Genomic DNA, 15,554 nt, shown 5'->3' on the forward strand with positions numbered 1-15,554 from the left:
AAATTGTATTTGTTTTATTTTTGGTGAAAATAAAAATAAAAAGGACAACATTATTGTGCTATAAATGCCAGTTCTTTGCAGGTATTATCATGAATGTATTTCCACCGTCCTTGCATCACCTAGCAAGAGAGAAAAAACAACACTGTATATCTAGCTAGTAACTTAATGATACCATTAACTAATAATATTAATATTCATTTGCAAAGTAAATTAAAGTTAATGCGTAGCAAATTCAATTTGCTTTCGTTTAAGTGTTTTTAAAAGCTACCCTTTCTAGCTTCAATGCCGTGTTCACCTCTTCTATACTGTGCAGTTTCGGTTTTCCAGTCTCTGAATGTTTAAAATAGTAAAGAGTAGCTCATGTTCATCCCACAACCCTGGAGGTCCCTTGTAGCCAAATGATGCTGTGCCCTTGGTTGTGTAAGAAGTGAAGGTCCATAAAAAGCAGACAGACGCTCAGAAGTTGCAGCAGAACTCAGGCTTATTGTGGAATCTCCAGGATCCTTTGGTCATATATAACACTAAGCAGGTTACTTTCAGGCACACACCATTTAAACGCAACCAATTCCTGGTTCCTTTACTGCCTCCCGAAACAGTTGACTCCTCCTACCCCTCACACCTCTGCCCTACTACCTCCACCTCTACCTCATTTTTAACACTATTTTGTTCACCTTAGTCGTCTTAATGAACACTCTGTGTAATCAATCATCATGCTTAATACCAAGGCTGTGTTCAAAGGTTCGAAGGTTCGTTCTCTAGCCAGGAATTCGAAATTAGTTCTAAAGCTTCGAAGGTTCGTCAGGCGGAATTCACGCACTCTGTTTTTTTTTTCTCTGTTAACAGAAACTGTTTGACAATGTGTGAACACTATAAATCACACATTAAATGTCACTCGTATGCAAAACTCAATCTTTTGATTCGTATAACGCATACTACTTAAACAAAAGTTGTATTAAAATCCACTATCAAATCGTTATACGTAGCCACTCTATATTGCACTGCTGCCGTGTATGGAGCAGGGTATAGTATGCCAAAGCACTGGGGCGGTACCTACAGCGGTTGTAGAGCGTCGGTAAAACATGTACTGAATACCTAGAGTAAAAGACAGTGTAAGAGAAGTGCTATGGTATAATATATTTAAAAATTACAAAATATACTCTTACACTAATAATTAAGAAACTAATAAATAAGAAACCTGATCAACATATGCTCCTCCCCCCTCCAGCTTGGGTTATTCAGAGACAAACCTTCAATTTCTCCATTCGCCACCCCGACAGCAAAGCATTGTATAGATTAAGCTGTATTGAAAGAAATATCTTGAACATTTTTTTGTTAAATGCACAGACAAGGAAAAAAAAAAATAAGTTGAATGCAAACTGTGCAAGCAACTATATCATTGTGGCACAACCTCCTGAGTCACTTGACCAGCGTAAGTTCATATTATTGTCATTATTTTCATTTTTATTAGTAGTAAAACGTGACCATGACTGATAACCTTATTGGTAACTGATAAGTAAAGCTTTGTTTTGCCTAAATCAGCTGCAGTTCTTTTAACTGGCTGCAATAAGGTGCTACTGAAATGCAAGCTTACTGTATATATCGCTTACCTGTTTTATTTAAAAAATGTGTCAGTGACCATGCATGTTTTTAAGCACTCATTATTATTCTGCCAATTTTTATAGAACATGATCATCCCCTTCAGCCTCCTTCTGCTATTCCTTTTTAGGGAAATCTGCCAAATTCAGCTTCCTTGCCATGTTATGCAATGTAGCTATGGCACAAACACATTGTAACAGGGTACAAACCATGCAGGCAGTGGAACCTTTTCCATAAACCAATACAGCTCTCCACAACATCCCTTGTTTTGGCTTGGGCATCGTTATACTTCTGTTCTGCTCTGTTTTTCGGGTAGATGCATGGTGTAAGAAGCAATGGCCAAAAAAATAGGGATAGCCACCATCCCCAAGCAAAACACCCTTTACTTCACTCGCTTCAAATGCTGGAGTTTTATACAATTCTCAAATCATGGTTGCTTTCTGACCACACAGCAACACTAAGTGAGATCCCATGCTACCTGAACATTAATATAATGATAGCCTTTGCTTTCCACAAACAATGGTTCATGTTCTTGTAGAGCTTGTGCACTCACATGGGTTCCATCCACAGCACCAGCCACATCTGGAAAGTCAGCCAAAGTATGGCATCTCATTTTGCTTTTTCTCATAGCAGACAGTGATGTTGGGAAGACAATTTGGCATTAACTTTACAAGAGCTTTTGATAAATGATGGAGAATCCTAGAGGCAGCAGATGTACAGTATGTACTCCATGTAAATCCATAATACCATACAAACTTGAATTCCTGGTGGAGCAGCTTTGCCTCTGTCTGCTAGCAGTTGGAGATCAAATTCTAACAAATCTACACGTTCTAGGATGTCTTTCTTTCTAAAACGGAGCATCTCATTTATCTCATTGTCATTAGAAATACCAAGAAGATATTGCCTCTCTAAAAACTCTCTCTTTACTAACCCTCTCACCATCAGCACCTTCAGTAACAGCACAGCCTCCAGCTTGTTGTTATAGTTTTTATAAAAAAAGTGACTTAGGCTTGACTCAGACCAATGTCATTCTTGATTAGATAAGGTTAAGTCTCTTCCATACATCTCTTCCATTTTTAAGACCAATCTAATTTTAAGACAGGCTTTTATTTTGAGACTGGTCTCATAATACCAGCAAGATCAGCCTTGGTCTTTAATGAGGTCTAAATGCTTATTGCAACCAGCCCCTGCATATTTCCCTGGTCTCTAGGATACACCAAGAGTCTCTAACTGCACTGTATAGTATGTGTGGTTAGATATTATATTATAAATACAATTGCAGGGGTGCAAATGTGATAGATTCTAGCACCAGGGTACCACCAGCAACATAAAATGCTGTTGCCAGTAGACATGTTTAATTATTATAATTATTATTTATTTTTTTATTCCTTAGCAACCATAGGACACTCACATGAGCCACCCACACTCATCCACATACACAGGAGAGAAGGCTTGTGTCGTGTGGGAAGTTGTGAGGGGTTGTCTGGTGCTAAACTTTAAAAAACAATTTAGCACCAATTTTCAAAATGATTCACCCCCCTGAACCACTCATGTAAATACAATTTACATAAGGGCTAGCAACAGGCAACATTTTCCTTTTGTAACTGATCATGTCGTTGCATTGTAACTTACACCACCACATGTAGCTGGAGGCACTAATGCACACTGGTCTTTAATAAAGAAGCAGCAGCAGGGTTTCTTACCAACTGCCTTGAGCGAGGTGTACTTGTTGAGCTCCTTGCCGGGTGGCTGCTGCTCGTAGGGGTTGGTCAGCTGGCTCAGGGCCGGGTAGGAGTGTGGGTGGGACATGGTGTGGCCCACGTTGTTCATCTGGGAGGCGTCTGCAGAGGAGACAAGGAGCAGGGAAGCAGCTTTATCCTAATGTATTAACACAAGCTGTACAGGAATCCCCACATTGGATTTAAAATTATTACTACTTACAGCACATCTCAAATTTGCAGTTACAAAGTAGGGATATCACAAAACTATTTCAGTTAATGCAGCTTGGATCTTACACATTAGCAGTGTGGAAACACAAGGGAAAACCAAGCACTAACGAGAGCTGAGTGGTTAACTTGCTTTAATTGACCCCAGAGTTTTCCAGACCCCCACAGGGAGTGTCAGGGTCACAGTGGGGTTTCAGAATGTGGCTCTCTCCTGACAGCAGCTATTTACCAGCTGAAGCAGCACCTAATACAAATTCTGTTTGCACATTTCATGAGCCAGCAGCATTCTTAAGGAACCATCCTTACTTGAAATGCTCAATTAGATGCACAGTAGTGATTAAAAGAAACTTAATAATTAGATGAGACGGTGTTTCAACCTGAAGCTAGTGTATCCCAGAGTAATATAACTTCTTATTTTATACTGTACTTACAGCTATGGCCAAAGTTTTGCATCACCCTAGAATTATCTAATTTTGCTTCATAGCGTCCACATACTTAACGAAAAATGGATACAAATTTAAAAAAATTTGACATTTCGAAATCTAACATATAAACACACTATTTCCAAAAACATATCTTGACAGGTGTTTCTCAATTAGAAGTAATCAAAAGGTGGCAATTAGAAGTGGTTAGTATTGATTTTTGGGGAAGAGCCACACGTTCTCAAAAACATGCTCAGCCATCATTGTAACTCGTAAGGAAGATTGTAGCAGTTGTCACATCGCCAGGAGAGGTTATGCCAGCCAGAGCATAGTATTGTTGAGGATCATCCAGAAATATAAGAAGACTGACGTGAAATACGTAACAACTATTTTTAAATCGCTGTGGGGCACTACAAAAAAAAAAAAAAAATAAGGACATATTTTCCGTGACAAGGGATGAACATGTTTTGTGTATACAATACATGAACAATGAAGCTGCTTATTAGAGTACTAAGAGACATTTCCTTCTGTCCTTTCTGGGGACCCTCTTACATTATTGTAGGAAAAAACATGTCTGATTGACAACTCAAAGATCTGGCACATAGATACAATAAGATGCAGGGTTCATTTTACCAAGGTGACACTTGCATGACAATTTAATGGAAAGTTAAAAATCTGAGGTCTACTACAGAGGTCTGCTGAATATAGGGGGCGGAACGCTCAGCACACAGATTACAAAGAAAAATATGCCTGTCAGGCATCAATCTTTAATGTCACATCTTCAAAGGGAGGCTGTGACAGGCGTCAGGCAAGGTCTATTTATTGACAGGCAACCCTAAACCACCATATACAGATTTCTATATACGAGGCCTGCTGGAATCGGCACTCATTAAAAATGTTTTCCATTTGATTTAAAGTCGTTTCTACAGAGCGGGTATCACTTCGTCACGTGGTTCAGACAGTGATACAGGGTGCTCCCTTTGATGCTGATAAAAGTTCATCCAGGACCTATGATTGGGATCAAATGTTTCAGTTTACTGTCTTTAATAGATGCTTGGTCCCTTTGTTTTCAGAGTGCATCTTTTAGAAATTGAGACTAAAAAGAAACAAGTTGAAATAATACATTTTAAAAAGTTACAGAATTGAACATGAAGATGCAACTTCTTATCAGCAAATGTGCCCCAGCATAAATTATCATAAAATAATATAACAATTACAGGAAAGAGGACAAAAAATGCATGAATAAGTAGAGATTATTCAGAATACCAATAAGGATACAAATAGCAAACTGTGTGTAGTATTAATCACTCTTGTGTGCGCTTGTTTTTTTACATTTAGAAGACTTCCTTTGCCTGCGGGATGTAGAGGGATGTTATTGATTTGTCCAGGATCATGTGGTAAGCTTTTCCAGTGTGTTGGGTTCAGATAAAGAAAGGATACTTTTTCCTCATGGTTAGCTCCCAATTTGATTCTGTGTGCCACAAAAATTGCATGGCACAGTTTATATTGATTGCCAGGGGAAACCTACTGTACTCTCTCCCAGAGATCCTGCAGTGTGGTGCTAATGTTGTTTTCCAGAAGGAATTACCATTCTTCAAATGACCTTATAAACTGCATTTCTACACTGTTTCCAGTTGAAATCTACCTACAAAGTATGGTTGACTTTTTTATTATCTAAATGACTTATCAATTTTATCTCAGATTTTTTTCGAATGTCGTCTGACTTCTACAACCCTCTTACTGACGAGGAGAGAGAGAGAGATAAAGAGAGACGTCCACTGTCAGGCCAATCCTCTTTCCGCCCAAACCCCATGGCAGTGCAAGGCCAATGCAGAGCTCCATGTGGGTCCTCAGCCAATATTGGCAACTTTGTGTGAGTGGGATTGGAACCAGACTTTCATGGCTCACCCTGCACTCCAAAAGTCAGAGATTGTACTGTGTAAATCACTGGGGAACCTAATTTGTGTGAATAGACTGTGCTTCTAAAGTAGTATTTTAAGAATACTATTTAATAAAGGAACATTTGTTTTGTGCTTTGTGTAACTCTCATAAAGGCAAGCTATAGAGCGGATAGGATTTGCTTTTTTGAATAATCAAACCAAATAAAGATGTGAGGTTGCTTTAGGAAATATCAACAAGTACGCATCTGCATACACCCAGACACGAAGTTTGCTCATCTCAAATTTAAAATGCCACTAGTCTGGTAGTCGTTCTCCAGATAGTTATTGACCCCACACCAGGATGATTGACACAATACAAGATGCCTTTAATCACCATTAATGCTCTGCTCACAAAAGGCTATTGGGCGTAATGACCCTTTCTGCATGGGACTAATTTCAAAACAATGATAATTAGTTTGAAAATGAGATGAAGAATCAAATGCACTATAACAACATCTACTAATGATAAAATTAGCAGTAACATCTGCTTTCCACACATCCACAGTGAGGGCAGCTCTCAGAGATACTTATTTAAGTCCACGGAAAGAAACAGGATTTCATTTGAAAATGGAAGACCACTTATTCACATCAGTCTGTACTATGGTAGCATTCACATTACAGCAGAGCCGTGTAATATGGAATGTGAATGATCTAAGCATAGAGGACAATCACTGTTGTTTAAAATGAAGCATTGCACTTTCATTGGGTCTGAAATAGGTCACTTTTGGATTATGATTTGTGATGGATTAGTTGCACATAGAATACTGTACTGTTTTTCCGCCTTTAGCTTCCTTTCTGGATTTCAGCTTTCTACAAAAACAGTACATAGACTCAAAAACATTCCTTTCTTTAACTACTACTTACTTACTATAACCAAGAATATATTTGTCACCAAATGGACACTAATGAGTATATACACCAATGCCACCTGCTGGACATTTAATATATTACTGCTTATTCTATTAAATTTTGGTTTTGGCCCAGTTAATTATAACTAAAAATTTTTTTTTTCAAAAAACTAACATGTCTGGCTAATTTCCTTCTTAGTATAATGGTTTTCTCTTAATTTGGAACAGTGTTCTGTTATTTGACTATGAAAGCTGTTTGTGATTTTCTAAGGATCTGGTTCATCTTGTGGTGTGTGGATCCTGCAATGCCATAGTTCACCCATAATTTATAAAAAAACAAATTAATCTAATCCAGGTAGACAGTCATGATAGCTAACACATTCAGCTAGTTGACTTCCATTTTTAAAAGACATATTACTGGAGCTAAACTACAGTGAACTTTCTATGGCGTGGGACAAACAACAACACAATAAAGTTCAAATAGAGTTTAACTGAACATCTCCAAAATACAGTTGTTATGTTATTATCTCAGGCTCCAATTGTGTTTCCAGTATATTTATTAAAGTGCACCTCTACTTTATTTGTTCTAATTTACTGCACTTTGGCGACAGTTAACTTCAGTGCTATTTTTCATAGGCTGTGGGTTGCCATGCAACAGCTGTTCCTGTGTTCAGTTCTGTTTATTCTGGCTTCAAAGCTTATTGTACAATATAATTGGACAAACAAAAAACAAAGCTGTACCTTATATTAAAGTTAGGTATTTAATGGTGGGAACCTAATTGTGACCTGTGTAATTTTGGCATATTTATATTTCTTCACTGTCCAATCTACCCATTTTTTTTTTTTGTTTGTTTTTTTAATTTGCCAATTTCTGAATATAACACATCCTCATATGGCTGACATTTTCCTTTTTGTACAAATGAAAGGTCAGACTTTCTAAGTCAATTTGAGCTTCCCAGCAATACTCACTCCAGTCCTCTGACTACCCGCCTAGGGATGAGGGAGCAGTTCAGTGATGAAGTTCCGCAAATTAGCTACTGTCCATGGAGGGCTGCATTGAGATGACCAGACTAATTTCACTTGTGGTATAAGCTGGATTTGAACACAGGCCTCAGGATGTCAAAGGTTTGTGCTAGCTCACCCCCCTTTGTCAAAACACCTATTGTCACTGCCGTTTGCCTTGTCAGGTTCCTGTCTCTGCATCTATCTGTGAGCAATGTGGATGGACACGAGAGGCAAAAAAAAAATGAAATGAGAGAAACTGAAGCCTGAGACAACGAGGAGGAATGACAGAATGACAGGAAGGGATATAATTGAACCCAATTTGTTCAGACAATCATAAGCAAAATGTTGCGGGAAAGAGATGTCAACTTTCACGAGCGTCAGATTCAGTGGTCTGTGTTTCGAAACATGGATATGAAGAAACAAGTAACACTGTCTGTTCATTTTAGAATAAACTTCAAGAGAACAGGGTCCTGGCTACAGGGATACACCACTGGTTTAACCTTAAGACAAGTAACAACTCTTTCAACATAGAAAAACAAAGTATTATCCTTTAGAAAGGACAAAATAATATGTAATGTCTGGCGTTTTAGTTCGAGGGGAACTTTGACATAGTACAGAAGCAGGTTGAGCAAACAGAGTTGAAAAGTCAAAGTCATACATGACTGGTTAGAAATCAGAAAGTATGCACTTTGGGTGACACTCTTTCTTAAGGCCATACAAAATATACATGACTTTCCTCCCACGGGTGAGCAGTTTATTGCCTTCCATTGATTTGTTCTGTGTAGATACAGATCTTTTTTACATCCATTTAAACCCTTTGGAACCAAGAGATGGAGAACCAATTATGGCTAAATGTTAACTATTACATCTTTAGGTACCTGACATCGATTTCAAGAGTATTTGTGATATTCAGAGAGGTTCATATTAATTAACAAATCACCAAAGCCTGCGTAACACTACTCTATTAGTTTTTAATGGAAAACGGTTTTCAGGTGGGATTTGCTCAACTGCATATTACTATGTAACTCAATGACAATCAAGTTTCTACGTCTCAGCTCCATCAATGCTGCTGCACGCTGCCTCGCCTGCAAGGCAACACATTCACGGCTGCATTCAGAACTAAGCACATAGGGCCTGTCCACTTCCTCTTTTGGAAACATGCCAAAATGAGTGCTATTCTGATTCCCGGGATGAAAAAGAAGTCAGAAGTATGGCTATAAATCAGCACTCTCTCATTTCATTCCCTGCAGCTTCAGGGGACTCAGACCTGGCTGAAAGGGAGCCGAGAGAGGTCAGCTCCTGTGTTCCAGAGAGAGCCTGGTCTGGGGAGTCAACATGAATAAATAATGTGGAACTCTTATGTGTGTGTACCGGGGAAAAAAAGAGAGAAAAAGAATGGAATGTGACTTTTAACAGAAGGAAAACAGAGAAGAATGACATACTAGGAAGAATAGAAAAATTACCTCCTGCACTCACTTAGTTAAACCAAGTTTTTAACGAAGAGTAAGGCATGAAGCTTGTATGTTTGGAAACTGTATTGGGAGAGTAGTGTATGTAGATTGATGCCCACCTTTCAGACATAAAAAAAAAGATATTTTCTAGGATTTTTGTAGGAACAAAGGGGCCATATTCACAAGGTTTATTTAAATTATTTTTGACTAATTGTATACAATTTGAAATGTTTGTCTCATTGTACAACTAAGTTTCTGTATTCAGTATAATATATATATATGTGTGTGTATGTGTATGTGTGTATATATATATATTACAGTACAATGTTGAACAAAGTGTGTGCATTTGGGTGTGCAGGGGGGGGGGGGGGGGGGGGGGGGTTGGGTGGTATTGGCTGATACTCTCTTTGTAGATCCTGACGCAGTAGCGTGGGTTGTATGAGATCAATGTAAATTACTGTACGTCGTAGAAGGCATAATATCACAACAGAGGCATGAAACACTGCAGGGCTTCTCCCAGTAATGCAGTCATAAGCATGTGTTGGAGCAGCAAGCACTATTTATATGTGTAAATAGATCAGAGTGTAGGTGTGGATGCACTGTTTCACAGCAAATGCTTAGTGGAACTATTTTAATATCAGCTTTTGGGATACATTTTTTGTTGTGAGGGTTTATGATCAGGAATTTTCAACACATCAATGTGGTACTCAGAACCCTCAAGATTGCAGACAGGTGTCACTCATGAGGTTTGCTAATACAACACAATACAACACATTATATGGGGAGTGTTGATAGGGCATCATTCTTTAGGATTCTACATCAATACCCTGTCAACACTACCTAAATACTGCACGATCAACATGTGTTGAAACCCTGTGAAAGCGTGACGATCACTCATTATGTAGGTAGTGTGAATAGGGTAATAGACAAATGCAAGTAAATATACTAGTATGTGAAATATATGAACACTGCAGATGCTGATTAACAAATAATCGACTTTATATAATACTGCAGCCATCTCCTCCTTGTCTGACCTAGACATACTTTTCACAATGCCCTTCCTAATTAAATTGAACTAATGAACCTCCTGAAGTCATTTATTTATACCTTGCTTTTGTGAATACCAAAACCTGAAGCTTGCCCATTCTTGGATTGTTCCACCAGTTGCAGTAAGTAGATGGCCCAATGGGATTGACTTTTGAAATCAATATACTTGTCATGTTCTCTTTCAGGATTCTTGTCCTGAAGCTTGTTGCAATGCCTTCTTGAGCCCCAGACAAGACAGAGCTGTCTCCCACACCAATGGCCCTTTGAAAACACAAGCTACATCAGCTGGACTACTGCACCATGGAGACTAGTTCTAGACATGTACTGTGGCTCTATGTTGGGATCATATGGGATCACCCAATGCGTATCCTGTTTATCTCCCTGTCTTTGTCCATTTTAAAGGTTTTCACTGTTAGACAAAATATTCAAAATTGCACTTAGAATTGTACAGTATGTAGGATCAAGAAGATGAACAACAAACAAAAGGGTTTGTAGATTTCAAACCTGAAAATGTAATAACAAAACCTTTATTTCGTTTGTTAACATTTTAGACTGTTTGAAAACATAAAAGTCATGATACACAAAAAACAAACAAAAGGAAACAAAATGAACACAGACGGATCCTTTTGGACGGTGATTAAGATGCTTGGGGACTGCAAGGTTGTAGGTTCACACCTAGTCTACAGACTAAAACTAAATCTGCTTTAACCCTTTTTTCCCCCTGTTCTGATGGCTGCATCTGTATGCATATTCTTGCACTATTAATACAAGTAGTTGTTTACAAAGCTACCAGTGTTATTCCATTTTATGACAAACTCCTTTACCATTCCTCACCAAATGAAGTAAAGCACATAACATAAACAACCTCCAGACAAACATAATTTTAGATTTCTATTGAAAAGCATCCACTTTTTTTATTTACAGAACTTTAAGCTTCTTGTTGACTGACACCAGTGATATTTAAAAGTATATTAAAATGCCTTTCAGTCTTGTGAACCCAATGACAGACTAGTGCCAGTCAGGAGAGAAAGCATGTGCTTCGAACTGCAGGTTAGCTAGCCTTGAGAATCCACCAGAATCCATAAAAAATGTGAGAAAAGCCACCCAAGGATATAGAAATAATCACAACTTAATGAAACACATTAGAGATTTTGCCAACCAGGCCAATAAAAAAACAAGCATGAAGAAACCAAGAGATTTTCATTAAAATGAAGGGAAGACCAGTGATGAGGATGCTCAGGATACCAATAAATTTTGCGCTCAATTCAGTCATGATATAAATAGTGTCCTTCAATACGGAGGCTGGTAACAGTAAGAGGCTCCGACTCCAGTTAATAGCCTCCTAGATCTGAAATGGAAGTCTTCCCTTGCGTAGGACACAGAGAGGCCCCCCCTGTAGGTCACTGCTCCCAGAGATTACCCACAGCTCTCCCATCACTTTAAAGAGGCTGACAGCCCCTTTGAAATTACACGTTGTCACACTCGTCCTTGGAGATGTGAGATCATTAACTGCTCTTCCTCCTGTCACTCTGCCTAATGTATTCTCTCTCTGCTGAACAACAGGACTGCCTTCTTCAGCTCAGCTGTATCTCAGTACATGTCATATAGTTAGACATTGATGCTAACCAGATTAGGATTGGAACCAGTTATCGGTTAACATTAATTATGCACGTTTATCAAAGTAACTAATTTCGGTCAGATGGAGGCTGTTCAGCAAGTACAAGCGCCTCCCTTTGCACAGAGGGAGGTCGTGGAGCTAGTATAAGAGCCTTGTCAAGCCTAAAAATACACTGCACAATGATTATGCCTGAAAAGGGTACCTGCAATAAAGGAATGCAAATATCCTTTAAGGAAAGTAGTCTATTCTTGTCTGGCCTTCCCCCATTTTCAAGTCTACAGTTTGTTGTTTAAAACCTAAAGATGCTGGAAATGTTCAGGTCAAACCCCAAGGTCATAACCAAAAATGGAAATAGTTTCAGAACAACAATTTTGAAAACATCGCCCATGCATTGGGGAAAGCCAACGAGCTTCAGAAAGTGATACATGACATGCCAGTCTTTAAGCAGTGCACACGGCACCGACATTTCCCAAATAGAATGTGATTTTTTTAAAGCATGAACAAGACAGTGCTTTGCTCTCCACAAACACTAACACAGAATTCTCACATACACTCATTCACTGCGTGCTCTTTTTAAAGGAGCTAACGAACACCGGTTGTGAATTACACTGTTGTTGTTTTAGTAAACAGATCCACTGCCATAACGGTCAATTGTGTTGAGGTGCTACTGTGCATGTTGTTGCTGTTTTCTTTTTTGGCTCCCTCAGAGGGATCATGTTCAAAACAAGACACAAAACAAAATAAAAACATATATAATTAAAAATAACAATAAAACATTTAAAAGAGGGCTATCTTAGATGTCTTTTCAGTAATTAGTTGTTTGTCTCAGTTGGCATCTGATGTGTCCTGGCTGCAGATGCACGCATACGCACACAAACACAGATACAGACACACAGCGGGGCAAAAAACATTCTGGAAGTAATTTTTTAAAAAGTGTATATAAATTTAATTTTTATAGTAACATGAAAAAAAGCGACTAGTTAATCCCAGTTCTTAGCTCTCGGATGAGTCAACACAATTTTCCATTGAAGCCAGAAAATGAAAAAAATGAAACACAAATAAAAAAGCCACACCTACCGCAACCCTTAACCAATTACATGGGGATATTCACTGTAGCCATGGCTATATCCAATTGAGAAACAATATAGTTGATTGGACGGCTGAGCAATATCATGTTTCGTTATCATAACAAAAGTTGCGAAATTAGAGCGCGTCGGCAGCAAAGGGTTAATATGAACCCCCTGTAGCAGTGGAGTGGTGAAGTGAATTTATATATATGGCAAGAACAAGGTAATATATTTTTATATTGTGAGTTATTGTGAGTAACACTGCGATAAGGTCAGCACGTCGAAGTGGGTGGGGGGGGGGGGGGGGGGGGGGGGGGGGGGGGGGGTCATTACCAGACACGAGACAATGTAGAATCAATGTTAACAAAGTGTAACACCCAAGCCCAGAAGAAAATAAGAATTTAATATCTAGAAACAATTATCAGATCTGTCTCCTAAAACTATAGGGGAGGTAATTTAATTTAGCACACAGGGCAGAAATGTGGAAAAGTCAAACTTGAAAATAAAACCTAGAAAGAAAATTGTGTTTAAAAGTCATTTACCTGTCAACTTGTCTTTGCACTGCCATATTTTGCAGCCTACCCTTAGCCCCTTGAAAAGGTGAATATGTCTAAGTGTACCGAATTATTTGAACCACCTCACAAATCACAGCCTGGATTATAGATTGGTTTATCTGGCTTGCCTCCAGTTAAATTGACTTTCTTGCAGTGAAGTTTGGAAGAAAGACTTGGTCTGTCATTGTCCACTCAGTGCCTGTGTCAGAGTGTGGTGGAGATTCTGTTTTTACCAAAGATAAACTAGGAAAAAGGATCGACAAAATATAAAATTACAAGATCCAGATCACTGTTATCCAGATTAAAAATTTAGAAATGACAGATGCTGATTCTCAGACGGGATTATGGTAATGACAGAGGTATAAAAGCAGGGCTGATGGCTTGCTCAGTGGCACAGAAGAGGTGCCGTGATTAAGAAAAATCATTTCTTCGGCATTCCAGGAAATCCCATTCCATCTACTCCTAATTTTCTCATTTCAAAACCATTAGAGGAAAAATAAAAAGAAGAAAAATGCATAAAGCCAGCTACAGCAAAAAAAAAAAACAAAAAAAAAAACACATTTGACGTTTGTTGAATTTGCTCCTGCCTTGAAAAAAGAGGGTCGCTCGGCGGTCTTAAACAAATTGCAGAGAGAAAATTTCACCTCAAGCAACCCCATGAATAACTAAATACAGTGCATAACTAAACCATTAGAAAATGAATCTTAATTCTCTTGTTTTCTGGTAAATAAATACATTTTCAATTGGAGAGCCTTCAAACAAGAACGTTTCTCTGATTCTACCTTGTGCGTCAGGGTTGTTCCCCGTCTCAATAAACTGCCAAGGGTTTCCACAAACAGAACTGGAACCCCAACTGGGACTGCTAATGATCTTTACTTTTGTATTTATTTTATACAAAATAATTGAAAGGACTTGCCACCTTTCTCCCTCTTCTTTGTGAAAGTAACGCTGAATGTTCCAGTGCTTAAGGAACAGACTTTCGTCATAGTCCCAGTGCTGCTGCTTAAACTGGTACTCTTTTGGAAAGCTGAGCCCTATCTCTAATGACATTTATTGAGTTTCACACAAAATGACAAAACAGAATCTTCTTTATCTTCCCTAGGGTCCACAGGTTTCGTGAACCAGGAGACATAAAATATGATCCCTGGACTCTGATCTTACTTAATTATAGCAACTAAGCAGATGGGATTGAAAAGAAAAATACTTCATAGAGATAGGGGGAATATGCATGATTTTGCCACGTCCTTTTTGTTCTGTATTGACAACTGGGTGAACATGACTGGAACCACAAAGCAGACCTCTGTTTAAAGGATAATAAGCCAGTGAAAGGATTCCACCATCTTAACTGGACTGCACAGTCGTTCCCTATGAGTTTTTAACAGAAAAACACAGCCTGGTAAACATGTAACTTGATTTCACGTTATATAGTATTTATAAGATACATTATTTGGAGAATAGAGATTACTTTCTCAATGCTGGCTCTTGCCGTCCTTTCTCCGCTTGTATTTCCTGAGGTCAGTGTTGACATGCTACAGGTGAACCACATTAGACAGTCACTCCTACAGACATGAGAACTAGGTAGAATAATGAGACAGTTATTTGGGATAATTAAGATAATTGCTTTTTATAAATCTGTCATCATGAATTTTGGCATTTTAATGACTTTTTGTTAGCAGTTGCAAAAAAAAAGATTCAGAGAGAGAAAAAAATATATTGTTTGGCTCTAAATACAAGAATCGTGTGATTTACATAGTTCTTTTTGTGTTTTAAAATGTATGCAGACAGACTGAAGTTCAAACCCTGAGAACAATGATATATTTTTAAAGTCGTCAAATAAACTTTTCTTTCTTTATGCATTGTTTTGCTTTTAGTTGTTCTGAAGGAGAAACACCAGCTCATTCAAAGATTATGCTAGTTTCCGTTTAATCAACAAGCCAAAAAAAAGGAAAAAGCTGACACACTGTACCATTCCTTCTGCTGTTAATCATATAATTTATCTTCCCTCATTAAAAATCTCATACTGTAGTTAAAGCAGAATTTTCCTATTTATACATGTTGAT

General features: G+C 38.3%; 1 protein-coding gene across 1 annotated transcript in view; it reads right to left on the bottom strand.

Annotated features, from left to right (window-relative positions):
* The window catches only part of LOC121331248 (protein shisa-9-like), a 62,301-nt gene that overhangs the window by 7,103 nt on the left and 39,644 nt on the right, over nt 1-15,554 (bottom strand). Inside the window, exon 3 of the mRNA XM_041278516.1 lies at nt 3,300-3,437. Within this exon, the coding sequence (XP_041134450.1) occupies nt 3,300-3,437 (138 nt within the window). The remainder of the gene's footprint in view (nt 1-3,299; nt 3,438-15,554) is intronic.

The sequence above is a fragment of the Polyodon spathula genome, chromosome 18, assembly GCF_017654505.1.
Source record: "Polyodon spathula isolate WHYD16114869_AA chromosome 18, ASM1765450v1, whole genome shotgun sequence".
Taxonomy (NCBI): domain Eukaryota; kingdom Metazoa; phylum Chordata; class Actinopteri; order Acipenseriformes; family Polyodontidae; genus Polyodon; species Polyodon spathula.